This window comes from Erithacus rubecula, assembly GCF_903797595.1.
Source record: "Erithacus rubecula genome assembly, chromosome: 21".
NCBI lineage: Eukaryota > Metazoa > Chordata > Aves > Passeriformes > Muscicapidae > Erithacus > Erithacus rubecula.
In genome coordinates, this window is record NC_136673.1 from 3,565,625 (window position 1) to 3,586,911 (window position 21,287).

Below are 21,287 nucleotides of genomic sequence, written 5' to 3' on the forward strand. Positions count from 1 at the left end.
CCTTCCATCCCTCCCTCCATCCATCCCTCCCTCCATCCCTGCCCCAGCTGCCAGCATGGGGGAGCACCTGTGGAGCCACCCTGAGCTAGACAGGACAGCGGGACACTAGCAAGGCTTTTATGCTGCTCCCACACATCCCTTCGCTCCCGTGCCTCAGTTTCCCTGCGGGCAAACAAGCTCCTTCCCGCACAATAACCAACCTCGCCGTTATTATTCCGGGGGTGGGAAGCAGCATTACTCAGAGCCAGCATTGCTAATAACGCGCTAAATATAGCGCTTCCCATCCCCGGAGGACTTGGTGAACTGTGCCTGGTGAGCTCCGGAGGCAGGGCCGGGGCTGTGCGGGCAGGGATGCTCCCCTGGGATGGATGCTGGCAGCACCGTCAGTCCCTGCGGAGCTGGCCCAGGTTCAGGGGGATGGGGGCAGCGGGGTGCGGCTCCGGGGTGGGCGGGCAGCGAGGGACGCGCTCCCGCAGCCTCTCGGTGATGCTGGGGAGAGGCTGCTTCTCCCACTCGCCCTGCAAGAGAGGTCGGCACCTGAGAGCACTGCCAGGTGGAAATTCTTCTTCCAGAAACGGAGGAAGGTGTTGGAGGTTCGGTGTTTCTGTCTGCTTGGAGAAGTGACATGAGATTTAACGTCTGAAGTGGTTTTTAGCCCAAATCGGGGTGTTTTCTCATGAGACATCACTAATTATTCCTAGTGAAGAAGCACCTACACATCCCCTGAGTGGCACAGACGTCTGAGGTGCTCTGTGTTCCACAAATCCACCCCAGCTGGGGAGTTTCCACCCCAAAAATGTATTACCTGCAGAGTCAGGTGGAGACAGATCAAACCAGGGAGTCCCACAGAGATGGGACTCTGGGAAATGCTCTGGAAAAACCTTACCAGGAATTTCCAGCACGGATGTGCCCGTGGAGCAGGAGGGATGCAGCAGCCAGGGAAGGACTGTCACAGCCATGAGGGCTCCTGGTGGCCACAGCCAGGACAAATCCTGCTCTGTGCATCCATGGAGCCACCTTGTCTTGGGGATGCTCCCTGCCAGCAGCAACCTGCCAGGTGCAGGCAGTGCTCAGGGCTGAGCCTGCTGAGCAGGATCTAACTCAGGAGTGATATTGGCCTGGCCTGGTGGCACTGGAGACGTGGGCAGGGGCTGGGAGGGCATGGGGGGCTCAGCTCAGGGTGGTGATGCTCTGATTTGGCTGCGTGTTCATGTGGAAATGTCAGCGAGGGGATGAGCTGCTGCATGAGCAGGAGGAGGGAGGTCTGGAGAGGAGAGGTAGAGCCATGAGTCATCCATGACATGAAAGTGGAATTTATGTTTCAGCTGAAATCTCTCCTGCTGTGTCAAGTGAATTGGGCCAGAGCCTGCACCAGCACCAGGAAAACCCTGGGGACACCTGGAGTGGGATGGAGGGACCTTCCCAAAGCTCAAGGGGAGTGACCAGAGAGGGGACAGCATTGCAGGGGAGCACCAGCTGGAGAAACAACTCCTTTCCTGTGCCCTCATGGCTTAGGGGAGTTAAACATCCTTAGGGTGCTCCTGCTCCGGGGCTCAGCTCCAGCCCTGAGCCCATCTGCTGCAGCGTCTGCCCTGCTGATACATCCTGAACCCAGAGCCTGCTTTTGGAGAGATCAAAGGCCTGTGGAGTGTCTTGACAGTTGTTGTTTTCAGTGCTCTTGAGTGGAAATCTGAGCAGAGAGAGTTTACTGGGAGCCCCTGTGGGTGCAGGGGAACTTGGGGACGGCACCGTCCCCGCTGCTGCTCACAAGTGTTACCTTGAGATTTGGCTGGGTAATTAACAGCACTCAGTTCCTTCCAGAAATCATCAGATTTGGGATCACTGAACTGCAAAAACACGAGCTTAATTAGAAGCTGGTGCTTTTCTCTTGGCAGAAACAGTATGGAATAAATGAGATGTCTCCAAGCTGGGCTCGCTCTGAAGCACCAGAGGAGCAGAGGCTCCTTCGCCCTCACTGCAGTGCTCATGACCCACTTTGTGCCAGCCTTGCCTCTGATCTGCTCCAGTCCCTTCCTGACAGCCCCCAAGACCTCTCAGAAATCAAGGGAGTTGTCTGGATCATAAATTAAGTGATTCAATTCATAATTCTGCTGCTGCACAAAAATTCTGCACCACTTCTTGCAGCAAAGCTCTGCATGGCTGAGAGGTGCCTGGTGTCCATTTCTAGGAAACTGGGAAGGTTTTTGCCCACTCCAGAGTGAAACTTTGCTAAAGGGAATTTACTGAGGCAGAAAGCTGATGGTCATCCCTGCAATCAGCTCAGCCTCCTCCTGTGCTGCAGTGGATATCACTGGATTCAGGAACAAGGTATCATCCAAATTTATTACACTGATAAATGGCACTGGAAGCTGATGCCAGCAGTGGTTTTAAATCTTCATGGCTATCACCATGTCCCTCGTTTCTGGGCCTGTTTTTATTTTAAAGACCTCCCAGCCCTTTATCCTTCACATTTTGCTGGATCACCAGGTTCAGGGGCTGCACAGATGCTGTGCATAATGAGCTCACTCTGCTGGGACCTGGCGTGATTTGCCAAAATCCTAAAAACCACCTCACGTTTCTCCTTCGATCTGGCCCTACTTTAACAGTCAGCAAAAGCAGCCTCCAAATCACTTTATGCAAATGCATCTCCTAATTGGATCTGGCTGGGAGAATCCATGGTGGGCTCCAGATGTATTGTCTAAGCACAGGGCTGGGCTGGGCACTGTGTCCTGCCCATACCAGGGATTTCCAGGCAGCTCCAGCCCCTGCCCTGTCCCTGCTGGGTTTGGATGTGCCCTGAGCTCTGCAGACCCAACTTTTCATCTGAGAATTCTGCTGGGAAGCTTTGGGAGAGAGGCTGTACCTACCGGGAAGCGAACAGCAGAGGATTTGTTGCAGTGCACAGAGATGGGAGCAAAGCTGTAGAGAGATTTCAGCACATCCCTGTTGAAGGTATTCCAGGGGATGGAGTAAAACTGCTGTGGGACAGAGACCTGGGGGCACATGCAGATCTCCTCGTCGTTAAACCTGGGCAGAGAAAGGCCACGCTGAAATACAGCAGAGCTGTGCTGGATGTGAGCAATTCCTCCCTGCCTGAATGGCTCAGGGACAGCCTGGAGCAGCCAGCAGCTGCAGGGCAGGATTTGGGACCAGCCTGTGGGTAGGACACTCTGTGCAAGGTCAGCATCTCCCCTCTCCTCATGGGTGGGTGGGCTGCAGCCTCCTCCCCTGGTGTGGATCCCTGCTGTCTGCCTCAGGGTATAAGGAATATTTTGCATTTATGCACTTGGCCACACACTGACTCTTGCTCAGAAGTCCCTCCCAGGGACTGCTCTCCCTTCCTGCTGGTTCTCCCTACAGTCATGCTCAAAACCCTGGGTTTGGCTGTTGTCCCAGTGGTCCCTGTGCCCCCAGCCCCGTGCAGGGGCTCTTTACCTGTTCACAAGGCTGAAGTAGCGGTGCAGGTACCCTGGATCCACGGCACTTTTGCACAGCTCCAGCTGGGTCTGGGGGTAGTAGTGCACGTAGTTCACACACATCTCCTCCAGGATGCCAAACCCTCCCTGTGGCACAGGCAGGAAGGTGATGGAAGCAGGGCCTGGCTGTGCCCTGCTGGGGCTGCACAGGGGCAGGGGGGCACAGAGCTCACACCTCTGGGTGCACACTCACATGGGTCTACATTAAAATCTCTATATCTATATCTGGATAAAGATAGAGATTCAATTATGAGACAGAGATCATAGATATTCACACCCCTTCAGGTGCATGGCATGGGCAGCTCTCTGCTTGTCTGCCCTCTCTGCAAGGACAGACTTGCAGGCTAGACTGTGTGGTTTACATTAAAATGCAGATTTCCTATAATCCCTCTGCTATATTTAGCCTTGTCCCTGTTGATTGTACCTCTGACAGGCTCTTTTAGGTTTTGGGTTTTTTTCCCCACTGCCTATGTAAGGAAATAACATGCACTGTCAAAAAAAAATGCCACTTTTCTTTAATTACAATTAATCCCTGGTGGAACAGTTTGTGATGGGAATTAGAGTGACACATGCTACTTCACAATTAGCACCTTCACATCCCCGCTGCAGGCAGCACAGCCTTGTGAGCTCCCTTCTTCCCACCCTCCCTTTGCTTCTGGCTGTGATTCAGCCTGGCTCCATGCAGGTGCCCACCCTGGGGGTGCCCCCAGCCCACCCTGGCTTGTCCCCAAAGGCAGGGCAGCTGCCCCTGCACTCACCACGGTGGCTCTGCTCCGATCCTCGGTGTTGTACGTGCAGGTGGTGATGAGTTCATCGCCCTAGGGGGGCCAAATACAGGAAAATTTAGGGATTGGAGAGTGTTCCACATAGAAATCTCTGCTCCCCATATCAGGATTCCTTGCTAAACCTGCATCCCCTGAGGAGATTCCCCAGGGCTGCATCCCAGGGATGGTGTTTCCTGCTTTCCTCGCTTTTTAAGAATTTCTGCAGGGTTGAAAACACCTTTAAATTGCACTTAGGCAAGAGTTTGAAGTGCCAAATCCGGAGCTGACTTGATGGCACAACAGCCTCCCTGGCACAGTCAGTGCTGAGGGCCATGGGGACACCCAGGACATGGCCCTGGGCATGGTTCCAGTGGGTGCTGAGTGCTTTGAGCTGTGCTGGGGCACGGCAGCTCCAGAACTGCCCTCAGCTTTGCAGTCAGCTCCTTCCCCAGCTGGAGAGCCCTGGGGCAGCTTCCAGCCCTGTTTTCCCACCCACTCCCACTCTGATGCTGGATCTCTTCCTCTCCTTCCATCAAGCAAGGACAGAGGGCACCACCATGGTTCATCCTCCCCTTCCTGAGGAGCCTCCCTCTGCCAGACGAAGCCCAGATAAATCAGGAGCCTAATTTAGCTGCTGGCTGCCCACACACCAATTCTGTGCCATATGAGAGGGGCCCTGCTTGTCCCCAAAGTATCTGCGTGGAGGTGGCAGAAATGACCCAGGGACCCTCACTCCAGCCCCCCACATGGGATGGGGTGATGGAGAGAGGAGGGAACTCAGGGCTATAGGATCACGATGTTCCCTTTGGAACGATTTTTGGAGCAACTCACCGGAAAAAACCGCGACCACCTCCTTGAGCATGCGGATCTCCTGGGAGGGGAGGGGACACATCAGAGCAGTGCCATGGCACTGTGCCCAGGGGTGGCACCAGCCAGCCCTGCTGCCCCTGTACCTGGAAGTGAGGGCTGTAGTGCCTGTCAGCGTTCACAACCCGCTGCTCCCTCCCGTCCCGGGACAGCACCGTCACCACCTTCCTGCCCGCCAGGTGTGTGTGCAGCTGGGAGGCGAAGATGCGGATGCCAGCAGGGGGAAGAGCCTGGGGAAGGGAGGGAAGGAGGAAAGGAGGAAGGAAAGGAGGAAGGAAGGACAGCTGAAGCCCCCTGAGGCCAGCCCTGTTCCTCTCCCCTCCATCACGTCCCCGTGCTGGGAGCTCGCTGTCTCCCTTCTGGCTTTCACACAGAGTTTAGGGGATCACTGTACCCCTGGAAAAGCAACTCAGTGAGCTCCTTGCAGAGGGCAAACCCTCATTGCTGCCAAACCAATGCTCCAGGGCAGCAGGAGCAGCTGAGCCAGATCCTGCTGCCTTCCCTGCCCTCGTTAGCATGGCACAAATGATTCCTTGTGGGTAAACCCTCCAAAAAAACACATACAAACTTCCTTGAGAGAGCAAGGTGGGCTCTTTGAAACCATCTCTGAGAGAGTTCTTGGCAAGATCCCCAGGAGCAGGAGCCAAATTTCCCATCCCTGTGAGGGAAAGCACCGCTGGGACACGGCCAGCTCGGCAGTGAGCTTTGTGGGAATGGTACCCTGGGGACTGGAGCAGATGGCTCCCCAGGAGAGCTGCTTCCAGGGGGACTCAGCACATCCCAACCAGCTGCTCTCTGTTTATTGTACACAGCAGATTTTTCTTCCCAGCACTACCTCACGGTGAGTTTAAAACTTTCATTTGGCAGGCTGGAGATTGGTGCTGCCTGGAGCCAGGGAAAGCCACGGGGAACCTTTCTCCTCTGAGGTGGAGGGGACAGGCACTGTCACTCACCAGCTGGGTGCATTTATCAGTGCAGTACCCTGTGAGGGTGAAGTTGTCCTCTCCAGGGGGAATGGCCATCACTGGGGTGTAGACCAAGCCCAGCTCCATGATCCCAGCGTCGTAGGGACGAAGGGTGGCCGTGTAGTACAGCCGGATCCCCGAGGAGTCCCGGCGACCTGGCAGCCAGGGGACAAGGACAGATCACTGCAGGGACAGGCTCAGAAGGTGAAAAACAAGCAGAGGTGACAAGCCATGCTGTGCTGCTGTGGGGAGCCTCTAGCTCCCAGCTCCCTTCATCTGTTTGAAATTGTTTTAAATCCTGCAAGTCTTCATTGAGTGGCCTCAGATGCACCTGGGCACTGACCTGAGGCTGAATTGTGCCAGGACAGCAGGGTAAGGGGTTCCTTTGGAGAGCCCACAGCAGAAGGACAGAGCATGGGGTGCTCTGGAGGATTCCCTCAGGAATGTGGCTCATTGCAGCTTCTTTAACAGGTACATCCCAAAATCCCAAAAGGCCAGGCAGGCAAAGGGAAAGAGCGGGGTCAATAGGTCAGGAGGGGTTCAGACCAGCTCTGAGCTCCCTGTCTCCAGGCTGGAGCCCACCCAGGGACAAGAATAACGGGGGAGACACTATTGGTTAACATGAGAAGCAGATAAACGATGGAAGACGTGAACTCCGTATTTATAGCCATGTTTCTTCTCAAGCTGCCGAATGTGCTATGATTGATGCACGGTACATATGCTCTGGCCTCCTAAAAATATCCTTGGGTAGTCAAGAAGCTGCTTGTTTTTATGTTAATGAAGAAACTGGGTTGTTTGGAATCCTTCTTTATTTTTTCCCAATGTGTCTCCTGACAACGTTATCGAAGCAGGAGAACAGGAACACAACATCCACATCCCCCCTCCAGGCAGCCTGGTCTCCCTGTGACTTGGCACTGCTGCCACTCTGCTCTGAGCACAGCCCCAACACCCTGTGTGGAAACTGGGGGGACTCCTGAGACAGCCCAGCTGAATCCTGGTGTTGCCCTGCATCACATCCTTTCAGGAACTCTGTTGGGGCAATTTTCTGCTCCTTTCCCAAGTACCTTCCCCACCTCTGGGCGTGCACCTCAGTGAGGATGACTTTGAGATCAGAAAAGCAGCAGCATGGTGGGGGTTTCATGTGTTCTTCCTGCAGGGGCAGATCTGGGCCATCAGCATCTCCAGGACCAGAGGCCTCCCCAGAAGGTGTCAGAGCTCCCCTGGAATTTCCCCAGCTCTCCTGCCTGGTCTAACAGGTAAAGCAGTGGGCAGCAGCACCCAGCCCCTCACCTTTGAACACCAGGGGATTGTGGTAATGGATCTCCAGACGCAAATATCTGGAGGAGCCTGGGCCACCAAAGGCTAGACCTGCTTCTTCAGGGTAATAGAAAGCCTGGAAGCAGAAGGGAGGGTGTTAGGGGTGGCTTTCCTGGGAGAAAAGCTGAAGGGAATGTGCAGGTATAATCCTGACCCACACCACAGGCTGAGGGATGGGATTTGTGCCCTTGGTTGTGCTTGGAGAACTTCCAAAAGCTTCTCTCACAACAACACCTGAGTATTGTCACAGAGCCGTAAAACACCCTGAGCTGGAAGGGACCCACAAGGATCATCAAAACCCAACCCAGGAATCCCACAAGAGCCTGAGAGCATTGCCCAAAAACCCCTTGAGCTCAGGCTGGGAGCTGTGGCCATTCCCTGGGGAGCTGCTCCAGTGTCCCACCCCACTGATTCATGGCAGAGGAGGAGGAGGAGGAGGGCTGGGGGGAGGAAGAAAACCCAACACACCCAGGGAAGGTCAGGCAGGGCTGAACAAACCCCAGCAGTGAACTGGGTGGGGTCACCCTATGGGGTGATGCAGGATGGGGAAGGTTTGGGAGGCAGCAGGACAGTTGTCCCCCAGGAGGGACATGTCCCTTGTCACACCCACCTGTGCCCCCATGGCCCAGGCTGCCAGCACGTGCCTGCAGTAGTTGAGCCTGTCTGGCTTCATTTTGGAGTCACAGGGCCCATTGTAGTGGGGGAAGCTGTCAAACTCAGCTGCACACTGGAAAACCTCCATGTGGTGGACAAGAGCCTCATTTCCTGCTGTGACCACTGGCTCGTACTGAAAAGCAGGTCCAGGAAGGAGAGTGAGGCCTTAAGTTTTAGCTTTCATGTATTTTGAGATGCTGCACTGCCTTGGTGTGTGACTAAACTTCATATAAAGTGTTAGCAAGTTCTCCTCACAGGGTAGTTAGACAAAATAATAATCATTTTCCAGCCCCAGAACCAAGGATAACCTGAGACCCAAAATGTGCAAACAACAGTGAGTTGAGGAGAGCAAACAGGGAGGATGGGACTGCAGAACCTGGAGCTGGATTGGACAACTATCCCCAATATGTGAATGGACCAAAACTTATAAAAGTGTAAAAACTTGTGACTGGTCATCTATCTTGGGTCTATCTTTGTGCAGCCCCAGCGAGACTCTTGCACTGCCCAAAGTGCATCCTTTTAATAAATCCCTGTTTTATTCCTTTACCACTGTCTAATCTCTGTTTCAGGCCAGCCTCTCAAGGCATCAAGAGGACACACTGAGAGCCCATCCTGGGTATCTATGACATCCAGGAATATCTGTGAGCTGCCACCATTTCTGTCACAGGATGGGGAGGGAAGTTTGCTCTGGGCATGAGGCACCAACAGCCAAGGACTTTCACCTGATATTTTGGTTATGGCAGAGTTAAGCACCAGAGATAAGTGCTTCAAAGGAGAAACAACACATTATTAGTGCCAAAGGAGCATTTAGGTCAGTTCTGGAAATATTTAATTTCCTGGCTGGCTTAGGGACCAACCCAGATCCCAGCAGAACCCACAGAGAACCAGCTCATCCTTTCTCCAACAACAGACAGGGACCAGCAGAAGATCTTGGTCAGTTTTGTGATGCCTTTTACCAGTTTTGCAGGGCTCAGGTGGCCCTGGGGATGTTGCTTTTTCCTAAAGATGGTCCTGGCTGTGTTGTTGTTGCTTGGCCTGCAGCTCTTGGGTTTTGTTTCTATCCCACAGCTGCTCGGGGCACGGGGAGAAGGATTTGGGGTAGAGAGAGTGACTCAAGCCTGAGGAACATCTCTGGCTAAAAGTGCCAGCTGCAGAAGTGATCTGCAGCAGGGGAAGGTATCAGGAGTTAGACACTTCTTACTTACACACAGATGATTCATTTCACACCATCTGTCAGAGAGAAAAAGAGAAAATCCTCCTCCTGAGCCTTCCTTTGCAGTGCCTCTCCCCTCGGCATCGCTGAGCGCTCGCTGCAGCTCCACTCTCTCAAGGTTTTCCTTCTCCCCGTGCTCTGGTTTTGACTCTGGATGTGCCAGGTCACCTCCTGAGCCACCCCCACACCTGCTGAGCCCCCTCCCAGCAGCTCCTCCTCTCCTCAGGGTTGCCAGCAGGTTTCTGCTTTTTTATCTGCAGGACATGGCCCAAGCAACACGTCTGGGCAATGCCCACAAGTTGCATTTATGTCTGTAAGTCTCTTTTTTGGGACTATGCCTCATCTTTTAGGAGCCAGTTCCCATCCTGGCTGGCTCTGCCCTGCTCTCACCAGCCCTGTTCCTTTGTTTCCTATGTTTTTATGCTTCTCAAAGCTCTCTGTGTGCCAAAATCCTTTATGTGGGTCTGTTCCTTCTGCAGGGAACCTGCCCTGCAACCTGCTGGATGTGTCAGGTGGGAAAACATTACCTGGTGAGACACTCTAGGAGACATGAGGATGCTACTGACTGATGGGGTGGACATAGAAGAGGTTTTGGGACCACATTTGGAAAAATGTCAGGGTCTGAAAGCCTCCCTGTGACATTGAATTTGAAGGATGTGAACACAATTACTGATCCACCCTGGGGAAAGCAGGATGTGAACACAGTTAATGACCCACCCTGGGGAAAGCAGCCCTCTTCTCCTGCCCCTTACCATGATAATGTGGTGTTTGGGGAAGCCCTCTGGCAGTTCTGCCATGTAACACCAGTAGGTCGTCTCCTGGCTGGGAATGACAACATCTGGGGCTGTTATCTCCATGGTCTTCATGTCCGTGGGCAGCTCAGGGATGCTGATGTTGGGTTTCAGCAGCTGCACCCTCTGCAGCCCCCCGTGGAGGGCAGAGATGTTGATGGCCTGCAGGGAGTGCACGGGTTTCTCCAGGATGCCGTAGATCAGGTGGACGGTGCCATCCTGCAGCCAGAGCAGAACGTGCCAGTGGGTTTTTTGAGCAGAGCAGAACATCCCAGTGGGTTTTTTGAGCAGAGCAGAACGTGCCAGTGGGTTTTTTGAGCTGAGCAGAACGTGCCCATGGGCCATTAGCACCAGCACTGGTGGCATGAACCCAGAAATGGGGCTTGTGATCCCACCCTGACTGCACCAGGAGCTGTGCTGTCCCAGGAAAGCTCTACATTCTGGCTGATGTGGTCACTGAGGGTTCCCTGCCAGGTGGGAAAGCCTGAAAAGTTTTCCCCATTAATTCCAAAAGGGTGACACATCCTCCCTGCTCCTTCCAAGCCCCTCATGAGCTCCAGGCTGGGACAAACCAGTGCAGGGCTCATCCCTCCCTGCAGCCCAGCAATAGCTTGGGGGGAAATAGCAGAAACAAAACTTCTCCATGAAGTGCTCCCTTTTCTTCCAGCTTCTTTTCAGGTGGAAGTTACCACAAGAAGCTTTGCTGAAGGTCTACTGCAAACAAGAACGCTGAGAGCTTTGGACAGGAGATTAGGAAGAAAGGAAAAAGGGAACGATCTTTTCTTAAAGGATCAGAGAATAAAAATCAGTAAGTGTTTTCGTGGCTCACACACAGATTGTTCCCTCCAGGGCTCTCAATGCTTTGGCAGACACTTTTCACCACAAGAGAAGCTTTTGAGCACCAGCAGCAAAAACTCGAGGACACTCTGTGCCCACGTTGGCTCTAAAATATCCTGCCCACAAAGGCTTTCATGTGAGCTGAGCCTTGCACAGATTGCTGCCTGCAGCCAGGGGCTGGAGCTGAGACCCTGAGCTGTCTGACATCCCTCACTGGGAGGGTTTATCCAAAATCCCAGCTCAGAGAGGAGTGAGGGATATGGAGCAGCACCTCTACTTGCTGTCCCTTTGTCCCAGCTCCTGTCACACCCTCCTGTTTGCCTTTGATACACCAACCCCTCTTGGTAACACTCCCAACAGTTGGCTCCAGACTGCCGAGCAGTGATGCAGGAGGGATTTATTTAGACCCAATGCATGTTCAACAGGAGCTGATGATGCAAAGGAGCTAAAAGCTACACTCGAGAGAGCTTTTGAAGGGGTTGGGAATAGATGGTGCCAAACATTACTCATGGGCCAGGGCTGACATCTGTAGCTCACTTCCTCCCTGCCTCACACAGCACCAACACCTGATGCTCTGCCCAAACAGGCACAGCCCTGCAGGATGGCTCTGGAGCTGGGCTGGGGCTGGGGGTGCCATGGTGGGCTGAGGGTGATGCCATACCTCTATCAGGTAGTCCTTGGGGTCACAGGTGCTGAAGGCTCTTCTGAAGAGGAGGTAGAGCCCCTCAGGAGCCCTGCGAGCCCCGAGGAGCTGGTAGTCCTGCTGGGAATCCATGTGGAGCTGCCCCTTGGCATCACTCCAGGCATCCTGCAGGAGAGAGAGCAGCCTGCTCAGACAGGAGGTACCTCCAGAGGTACCACAGGTCCTCCTCTGCCCACCCTCAGCACCCCAGAGCTGCAGAAACCTGTGCTTTGGTTGCTCCAAGCCCACCTGCAGCATCTCCTGGGCAGATCCATGCTGGGGTGGCCTCTGCCAAAATATCCCTGGAGCTCAAGGGCAGGGGAAACACCTGACCCAGCACTAAGAGTCTGCAGAAAGACCTGAACAAGGTGGGATGAGTGGGGAAAGGTTGGGAAGGGATGGAGGAGAGCCAACAGGGGCATGTAAAGCTGTGTGCTGTATTTTGGATATGTTTGTCTTGGGGGGACCCTGTGGAAGGAGGTGCTGGGCTCTCCAAAACCCTTGGCACAAACCAGCTTTCCTCAGTTTAAGATCAGACCCTTTCTGGGATGTAATGTCAGCCCTAGAAATTGCTGCCCCCCTGAAAAATCCATATTTTTTTGTAGTCAGTTTGTTCTCTCCCAAAAGCCACTCGCTGTAGAGGATGGTGACAAAGCCACCCCAAGAAGCAAAGCAGTAGGGTGTTCCTGTGCCTCAGGGTTTGAAGTTTGGAGTATAAAACCCTGTGATAATTTGGATTTGAACAAGATTGTTTCTTTGATCTTTTGTTTCTCCTGTGGGTCTCCTGTTTACTCACAAAAGGCACCCAGGAAGTAGCTGGCTGTATGTACACAAGTGGCACTGGTTCTCTACTCTAGGGATTAAAAAAACAGAAGAAAAAGGATAAAGCAAGTTGGCATCAATTCAGCCAGAACTATAGAGTCATATTTCCAGAACATATTGTCCTTAGAGGGGGAGAGGGAAATCAGCTCCGTGGAGCTCGCATGACATTTGTTCTCGCAGGAATACGGAGCACAAGTTAATCTCATAGCACACGGGGGGCTGAACAAATTTGGATCTCTTTAACAGCCAGCACACTTATCCAGCAGAAAAGCTGCTGGGAGAGAGAAAAACGGGGCTGGGGAGATTTATTGAGATCTCCTTGCAGGATGCTGTTCAGCACCAAGTGAAAGAGAAAACCCGAGCGCTGCCGGGCATTTCATTCAGGGCTGTTTGTCTTTGGGCAAGGCAGGTTGGAAATGCTCCTTTATGTTTTCTTAACATGATGCTGTGAAATCCTGGAGTATTTGGCCCACCACAGACTCTGAAAGGCTGAGAATTAGCAGGAAAACAGGGCAGATAATAAACCCTTCTTTCCATGCTTTCATCACACTGCGGATCACATTGCGGCTGATTGAGAAAGGATTTGTTTTATGGTTAATTTGAGGTAAGCAGAGAGGTAAAATTTAACTCACTGGAAAACCTCACACGGGCAAAAATGGGAATTGCTTTTTGCAGCCAAGCACAATCACAATCAGCCTGATGTGGTGGGCTGGGGATAGGGCTGGAGAGCCCAGGGCTGAGAAAACCACCCAAACAGGAGCTCGGCAAACACACAGTGGCAGGAAGGATGGAGTTTGCAGCAGCAACAGCAAAAAACACAACTGGAAATCAGCTCTCCCTGCACTCCCATTTACATATCACCCAAACAGGTCTGCACCTTTAATTTCTGACAGCAGCCCAGGCTGCCCTGTTATCCTGCTGATCTCTGTGGATGCAGCTCTCAGCTGGGCTCTTCGTGCTGGCAGAGCAGCCTCTCTGCCTGGTGACTTTTGCCCTGTCTCAGAGCCATTAATGGGAGCTGTGGTTAATTTTTAATGTGACTGGCAGCAGCACACAAATGAAGCAGGGTGTTGATGCATCCTCTATGTGTGTCCTTGCAGCTAAACACAGCAGAGACACCCAGCTCCTGGCTCCCTCAGCCCTGATGATGTGCTGCTGTGTTTATTCTTTTCTCCTTTGGGATAATCCCCATGCCAAACCCACCGTGTGGATCTGATCTGTGGTGTCCTCTGGGGTAGAAATCCCCCAAGAACATCTGGACCCTGAGCAGTGGGGCTGGCCCAGAGTGTGCCATGCCCTGTACCCTGCTCCACCAAACCACCAGCCAGACTCAGAGCTGCACTGACAGGCAGGGAACCCCAAAATCATCCATGTAAACACTCCAGAGACTCACCCCAAAGTAGGAGTTGTGCCCATCGCTCCAGAGCACGGCCAGGTCGGCGTTCTCAAACTCTCCCCTGTCTGACATCCCAAAAAGGAGCCCAAACTGCAGCTCCCTGATGAGCAGCTGGAAGTGCACGGCTTGCTGGGGGTAGCTGACATTCCAGGAGAGCTCCAGCAGCCCCTGGGGATCCAGGGGCACCTTGTAGGGGAAATCACTCCCTTGGGGAGCCGAGCCCTGCAGGGCCACCACCAGGATGACCAGGAATGCTGCCACCAAGGTGAAGTACATGGATGCCACCTCCCTCAGCTTGAGGCTGGGGCAGGAGCAGGGCTTGCTCCTGGAGTTCTGCATCCTGCCAGGACAGCACCCTGTGCCTGGCCGTGCCCATTTATGTGCTGGCCCTCCTGGGCAAGCTGGGTAAGTGACACTCTTTAATTGCATTTAGTTGTTGGGAAATTGGACTGGTGTATTGACCCCCGTCAGCTCCTGGCCAAACACTTGTCATCTGCTGTCTGCCCTTAATTGGCTCTAATTGCACATGGACATTATCAATAGCAATTGGGTTTGACTGGGCTGATGTGATTCGCTCTTAAATCTTCCTTAGTGGCTGGGGAGAGCTGTTTGCTCACAGGCTGCTCTGGCTGAGCCCTCGTGGGCATGGTCTGTGCTGCTCCTGCTGCCTTTGGCCTGGGTGTCCACATAACCCAGCCTAGGGTCACCCCAAAAATGGCCAGAAATGAGAACAAAGGTCCCTGAGCCTCGTCTGAGCTCCCAGGCATTAAATAACACTGACAGGGTTTGAAATAATTTCCCTTCAAAGCTCAGTGCCAGAGGAAATGCTGATTTCCCTCAAACAGCAAGAGATGTCCCCTCTCCCTCTCCTCTCGTTTTTGACCTTTGTGGGATTTAATTCTTTTCAAACCCAGCAAACCCAGCTCCTCTCCCACCCTGCTTTGTACCCATTGAAGCCCCCACCTGCCTGGATATAGTCAATATTGGTAATTTCTTTGCAGCAGCTGGCTCTCTGGCTCTCTTAAATCCACCTTTAGTCCCTCACCCTCCCCTTCCCATTTGTTTAAAGTCCGATGGATTCTCTTTCGGTTATTAGCTTTCCCACGTTAATTGGAATTATAATGAACTGCCTGCAGCTCTTTGATGCACACACACAGTGCCTGGCTTTAGCCTGCGAGTCGGTGGCGTTATTTTATTAATGCCACCTCACCTGCCGGGCAGGGTCCCCTCGGGTCCCCTCCGGAGCTCGGGTTTCAGTGCTGCTCCTTGCAGCAATGTCACAGGGGCAGATCCGCCTTTCCCCAGCCCGGTGGAAGGAGGGGAAATGCATCCAGCTCGGCGTTTCCATGAATCATCAATGCCAGCGCCCCGGTGAGGTTCGACTGTCCTGAGACACGGCCATTGCTCAGGAATGTGTCAATTGATCCCGCTCTCCTCGCTGGGTTTGTGCTCACCCAGCCCCACCAGGTAAAGGCCAGGGATGGGGAGGGAGGGATGGATGGAGAGCTGAACCCTCCCAGAGCATCCCAGCCCCATCCCTCCCCCGTGAGAAAAATGTCGGATTTATCTTTACAAACAAGCTGTGGGTCTGCTGGTAAATAAGGGTAACATTAAGAGATTAAAAAAAAAACAACAATGGGAGGCATTCTACTGGTTGATGAATGGGAAAAGATGTTTGCCTTTACAAACAAACTGCAGGTTTGCTGATAAATCAAACTGGATATTGGAAGATGAAATAAGCAATGGGGAAAAACTATGAATAAGAATAAGAATGAAAAATTAAAAGGAAGGGTTGTACATTAGAGGGGAATCTCAGGTATCAGGTGTTTGGGCAGTCTGTGCCTCTCAAGTACCTCAGCCAATGGGGAAACAGAGAGGGAAATTGGGATAAAAAGGAGGCTGTGTCCTCCAAAATTTTGAGAGATCTCAGGGGAATGCCCCATGGCCTCTCCCTCTATTGGAATAAAGCCAAAAGGACTCCTCTGTCTCCTGTTTGGACATAAACCCCTGGTGCTTGTGGATTCATTCTCCTGACACCCATGCACAGCCCAGTCCCACACCAGCCCTCCCAGTGCTCCTTAGAAGCTTTAAAAGCCCTTCTGGATAGCAGCAGGTCCCTGGAGCTGCCTGGGGATGCTCCCAGCATGGCATCTCCGGGGTTCTGTTCCCTGGAGCTGTTCCCAGGCTGTGGATCTGCACCTCACCCCATGCACAGCTCTCTTCACCTTCCTGAAGGAGGATGCAGCATTTTCCCCTTTTCCTGGGGTTTTGGGCTGGTTCCTGGACACCCTGAAGGCATCAGATGGATGTCCCTCATCCCCCAGCCCTGGTGCTCATTACACAGCTCTGGCTGCCTTACAAAAGCCCCACAGAACAGATTTTTGTCCTTCCCTATCCCTGATCTCCTCCAAGCAGATTCATCCACTTGTCCTCCTCTCTTGGCTTCGTTTCCTCATTGTCAAGAGAAGAAGCTGAGCTGCCAGGCACGGCAGGAAGGCAGAGTGATCCTCACCAGGGGCAGGAGGGGATCCTCAGCTAACAAGTTCTGCCTCCCTCTATCAGAGATGAAACCCCAGACTGCTGGCGTGTGCAAGTGGAGCTCCTGAGCCCTCCTGTATGGAATTTGCAGTGGAACAGCAGAACACGGGCAGGTCAGCTTGAAAACAGCTGAACTTTGCAGATAAGCACTGAGAATTTATTTGAACAGAGAAAAAAAATTATGTACATCTCTCTCTCTCTCCCCCCTCCCTTCAGTTTTTCCCGAGTCGTGGCTCATAAATCCAGGCAAGGAATGAGGATTCTGATTTCCACTCCCTGCTCTGGGTGTTTATTTTAATACTTCAAGGAGATGTAGAAACGCTGGAGTTTCCTGACTCAGAAACTCACATCCCACGGGAGAGCTGTGGGGTGGGAGCTGTGGGTCCTGCCCTTTCCTCAGAGGCATTTGATGCCCATGTGGGAGTCCTGAGGAAGGGAAAGAATATGCCCAAAGAATACCTGGGGTGGGCTGTGAGCCCCAGGGCAGGGCTGGCTGGGCAGAGCTGGATGCTGAATGCCCCACTTAACCCCTGCTGGCTGTTGCTGACCCCATCTCACACACACAACTGATGCCTTAAGTTTTACTTTCATATTTTTTAGATTCTGTACTGCCTTAGAGTGACTCTGAACTTCATACAAAGTGTTGGCAAGTTCTCTTCACAGTTCAGTCACACAAAACAATCCTTTTCCAGCTTGAGAACCAAGAGCACTGCTGCAGCTTCAGGCTCAAGAAGTGCAAACAGCAGCAAATTGAGGAGAGCAATCAGAGAGGATGGGACTGCAGAACCTGGAGCTGGAACTGGACAATTAACCACAATGTGTAAATGGACCAAAACTTATAAAAGTGTGAAAACTCATAGCTTGGGTCCATCTTGGGTGTAGCCACGGCCAGGCTCTTGTACTGCCCAAGCTGTATCCTTGTAAGGCCTTCTAATAAATCCTGCTTTATTCAAGGTCAGCTTCTCAAGGTATCAAAACCCTCCTGGTGACAAACAGCTGTGGCTTTCCACTGCCACTGGATGCAAAGCTGGGGACAAGTGGTGGCTTCAGAGCCCTGGCAGGGGCAGTGTCAGGCCTTGGTGGCACTGGGCAGGAGCCAGGGCTGCCAGCCTGGAACCAAATCTGGCTTCCAGGTACGGAGTTTAAACACAATTGATGTGCCAAATTAGGGGCCGAGGCAGGCAGCACCCCTCCCAGCTATAATCCATTGCCTGCTAACAGAAATGGAAATTCAATTTGGGCAAGGGCAGGGAGGGGAGGGGAAGGGAGGGAAGCTTTCTGCAGCTCTCCATGCCCCGGGGGCTCTGCTCCCCACAGCCCTACCCAGCACCAGGATCGAATTTGCCGGGTGCTGATGAGCTCTGGCAGTGTGTGACTCAGGCTGCACCCAGCACGGTGTGGGGAGGGGGAAAGGTGGGCTCAGGGTGACCCTGCAGGGTCACAGGGACCCCTGTCCCTGATCAATGTGTGCCAAATCCACCCCTGAGCCAGCAGATCAGAGCTGTGGGGCAGCCCCAGCACTCACAGGATCTGTTCCATCACAACCCAAGGTGGGAAGGATTGTTTTTCATCCTTCCCAAAGGATCTCTTTTCCCATAATGAATCAGAAGGGACCTGCAGGCTGCTCCTTGTGTTTTTTGTGCACCAGGAGGGCACAGGGGCTGCCAATCTGAGTCTCAGTTGTGCAGCAGGGGTACAGGTGAGGGTCTGTCCTCTCTGAAGTAGCTTTAGTGTCCCTGTGTCACCTGGGCCACACTGAGCTGGGAGGGTTTGCACGTGTGACAGCAGCCTGGGCTGTTTGAACCCACAGATGTGCCACAGATGTGCCAGCCAGGACAGGACACTTGGAGGTGACTGTGATCCAGCAGGGACAGGTGAGAAGAGCCATTCCTTCCTCCTTCTGCTGAGTTTGTGCCTTACAGCACAAATGCTTTAACACCCTCCTTGCCAAGCCAAGCTTGTTCCAGTTTTTTGCTTTCTCCCAACCTGTTTTGCCTTCTTCAGGACCATATTTTCTTTATTTTACACAGTGGAAGAAAACTTCAGCCTCAGTTCCCATGAGGATCACATCCAAAGGAGAACCAGCTCCAGATCTCCACCCTGAGCCAAATTAGGGACAGAACTGGACCTGAGCTACTCTTTACAGCCCAGTCTGTGCTCCTGTTGTGGCACTGCAGGTGAGGACTGGCCTGCCCTGAGAATCTCCATCCCTTCTGCCTCTCCTGCCCCAGCCACAGCTCTGCAGAGCCAAATGTGGCTGTTTGGGCTAAGCCACGGTGAGCTGGTGATGGGACAGCAGGAGAAAGGCCAAAATTAGCCAAAGGGAAGCACTGTTTGCTTTTTGGGAGGTGCTACTGCCCTGCCAGGTGCTCCAGGCTGGGTGAGCATCCCAGCAAAGCATCCCAGAGAAATTCCCTCCCCAGTGCTGCCGCAGCTGAGCCACCTAATGAGATCTCCTCGCCTGTGCATGCTATATTAGGGTTTCCATGGATATGGTGTCACAAACACTGGGCTGTGGCTTTGTTATATAAACAGGAGAGATTGCCACAAATACCCAAAATATCTGGAAGGGACAGGAAGAGACAAAAGCATTCTCTGGGTGTGTTTATAAAGCGTTGTGTGATCCAGGGGATAGTGCCAGTGGGAGGTGGGAGAGTTTTGGGAGAGCTTTGGGGAGTGGAGTTTATCTGAGGGGTGGTCTCTTACTCAGGAGCTCTGGAGACTCACTCTGATCTTCAATGGGATGTTTTGAAATGAACAAAAGAGTGCTGCTGGCTGGGCTGTTCCAGCTCTGCCCGTGTCTGAGGGCTGGGGCACCTGCAGCTCCTGGTGTGACAGGAATCCTTCTCTATCAGTTCATCCTGACTGAGCCTCACACAGATCTTGGTCATCCCCTGGTCCTGCCATATGCAAGGAAATCCTGCTTGCTTGGTGATGGTGGTGGGGACACACAGCCCTCCCAGGACTGCCCACACCTGACCCTGCTCTGCAGGACCAGCTCGTTTTTTACCATTTCAAGTGCAAAAAGTCCCTTTTGTAAGGATCATGTAATGTGAGGGAAAAGCTGCTCTAGAATGGAGGTGGGATGTAAGGGACACAGAGACATCAGGGTGGCTAAAATTGTATTGCACTCCCACTCCCCTGCCAATAACAACACCAGAAATAAAGTGGCTTTGCAATACCCATCTCCACGCACTGGAGCACAGATCCACGTGTCCCCGCAAAAGATGCTCCAGGCAGGATCAACTCTGCTCCAGCCTGGCTCTGCAGGAGAGGCATGGGAGGCTTGCCCAGTCCTCCCAGTGGTCATGGCTCTTCCCCCAGTAGGTGCAACCCCAAGTGCCCAGTGTCCACCAGTGCCTCCCTTTGCCCACCCTCCGTGCTCAGCTGTGGTGACATTCCCAGACTGTGGCTGTGTCAGCTCATTCCTGGCCTGCCAGATGCCTTCCACCATGGAATGAGCATTTATCCATCCTTCATCCATCATCCATCATGCATCATCCTTCATCCATCATCCATCCATCCATCCATCCATCCATCCATCCATCCATCCATCCATCCATCATCCATCCATCCATCCATCCATCCATCCATCATCCATCCATCATCCATCCATCATCCATCCATCCATCATCCATCCATCCATCATCCATCCATCATCCATCATCCATCCATCCATCCATCCATCATCCATCCATCATCCATCCATCCATCCATCCATCCATCCATCATCCATCCATCCATCCATCCTTCATCCATCCATCCATCCATCCATCCATCCATCCATCCATCCATCATCCATCCATCCATCCACCCATCATCCATCCATCCATCCATCATCCATCCATCATCCATCCATCCATCCATCCATCCATCCATCCATCCATCATCCATCCATCATCCATCCATCCATCCATCCATCCATCCATCCATCATCCATCCATCCATCCACCCATCCATCCATCCATCATCCATCCACCATCATCCACCCATCATCCATCCATCAACCATCCATCCATCCATCCATCATCCATCATCCATCATCCATCCATCCATCATCCATCCATCCATCCATCCATCCATCCATCCATCCATCCATCCATCCATCATCCATCCATCCATCCATTCATCCATCATCCATCCATCCATCCATCCATCCATCCATCCATCCATCCATCCATCCATCCATCCATCCATCCATCCATCATCCATCCATCCATCATTCATCCATCATCCATCCATCCATCCATCCATCCATCCATCCATCCATCATCCATCCATCATCCATCCATCCATCCATCCACCCATCATCCATCCATCCATCATCCATCCATCCATCCATCCATCCATCCATCCATCCATCCATCCATCCATCCATCCATCATCCATCCTTCCAGGCCCTGCTGGTTGAGGTTTGTATGGACAGCTCAGCAGAAGGACTAATAACAATTAGAAATTGTGGGTAAATTATATTCCCTGTAGAAAACTCAATATGGCTACTGTACAGGGAGGGTTTGCCCTACAAACCTCTTGACAAGCTCAGAAAGTTTGAAGGAGAAATTGTTTGCAGAAATCTTTGGATTTCCAAGGCTGTGACAAAAGGCTCTGCTCTCTTCCCAACCTTTCCAGATCCTGATGGAAGGATTATTCCCCCAGCACCTCCTGCTGCCCTGTGTGCCAGCAACCCCCAAATCCCTGTCTCTGTGCAAAGGGAATCCATGGTCAGCACCCCTGACCTCACCCCCTGCCTCTCCCAGCCCTTGCACGAAGCTGTGGCTGCACAGGGTGACATCCCAGTGAGTCTGGCACATTTTGTCAGGTGCAGAGAGAGGAGATGATGGGGTGATGTGACAGGATGTCACAGATCAGCCTTGGCAGATGGAGCTGGGGATGTTTAACAGGTTGGGGCACAGGGTAATTCACCTGCTTGGGTTAAAAACACTGATTTAAGGAGCAGTTCCTCTG

The 21,287-nt window shown here is 52.7% G+C and overlaps 1 protein-coding gene across 1 annotated transcript; it reads right to left on the reverse strand.

The window, feature by feature from the left end:
• Positions 1 to 6: 6 nt before the first annotated feature.
• Positions 7 to 14,225, reverse strand: DBH (dopamine beta-hydroxylase). The gene is given in 13 exon segments (XM_079323906.1): positions 7 to 518; positions 2,868 to 3,027; positions 3,436 to 3,563; positions 4,235 to 4,294; positions 5,072 to 5,077; positions 5,079 to 5,111; positions 5,194 to 5,337; positions 6,061 to 6,227; positions 7,363 to 7,465; positions 8,000 to 8,176; positions 10,009 to 10,266; positions 11,546 to 11,692; positions 13,782 to 14,225. Coding segments are annotated over 13 exon segments (1,950 nt in total). The 5' UTR covers positions 14,214 to 14,225; the 3' UTR covers positions 7 to 383.
• Positions 14,226 to 21,287: the final 7,062 nt, after the last annotated feature.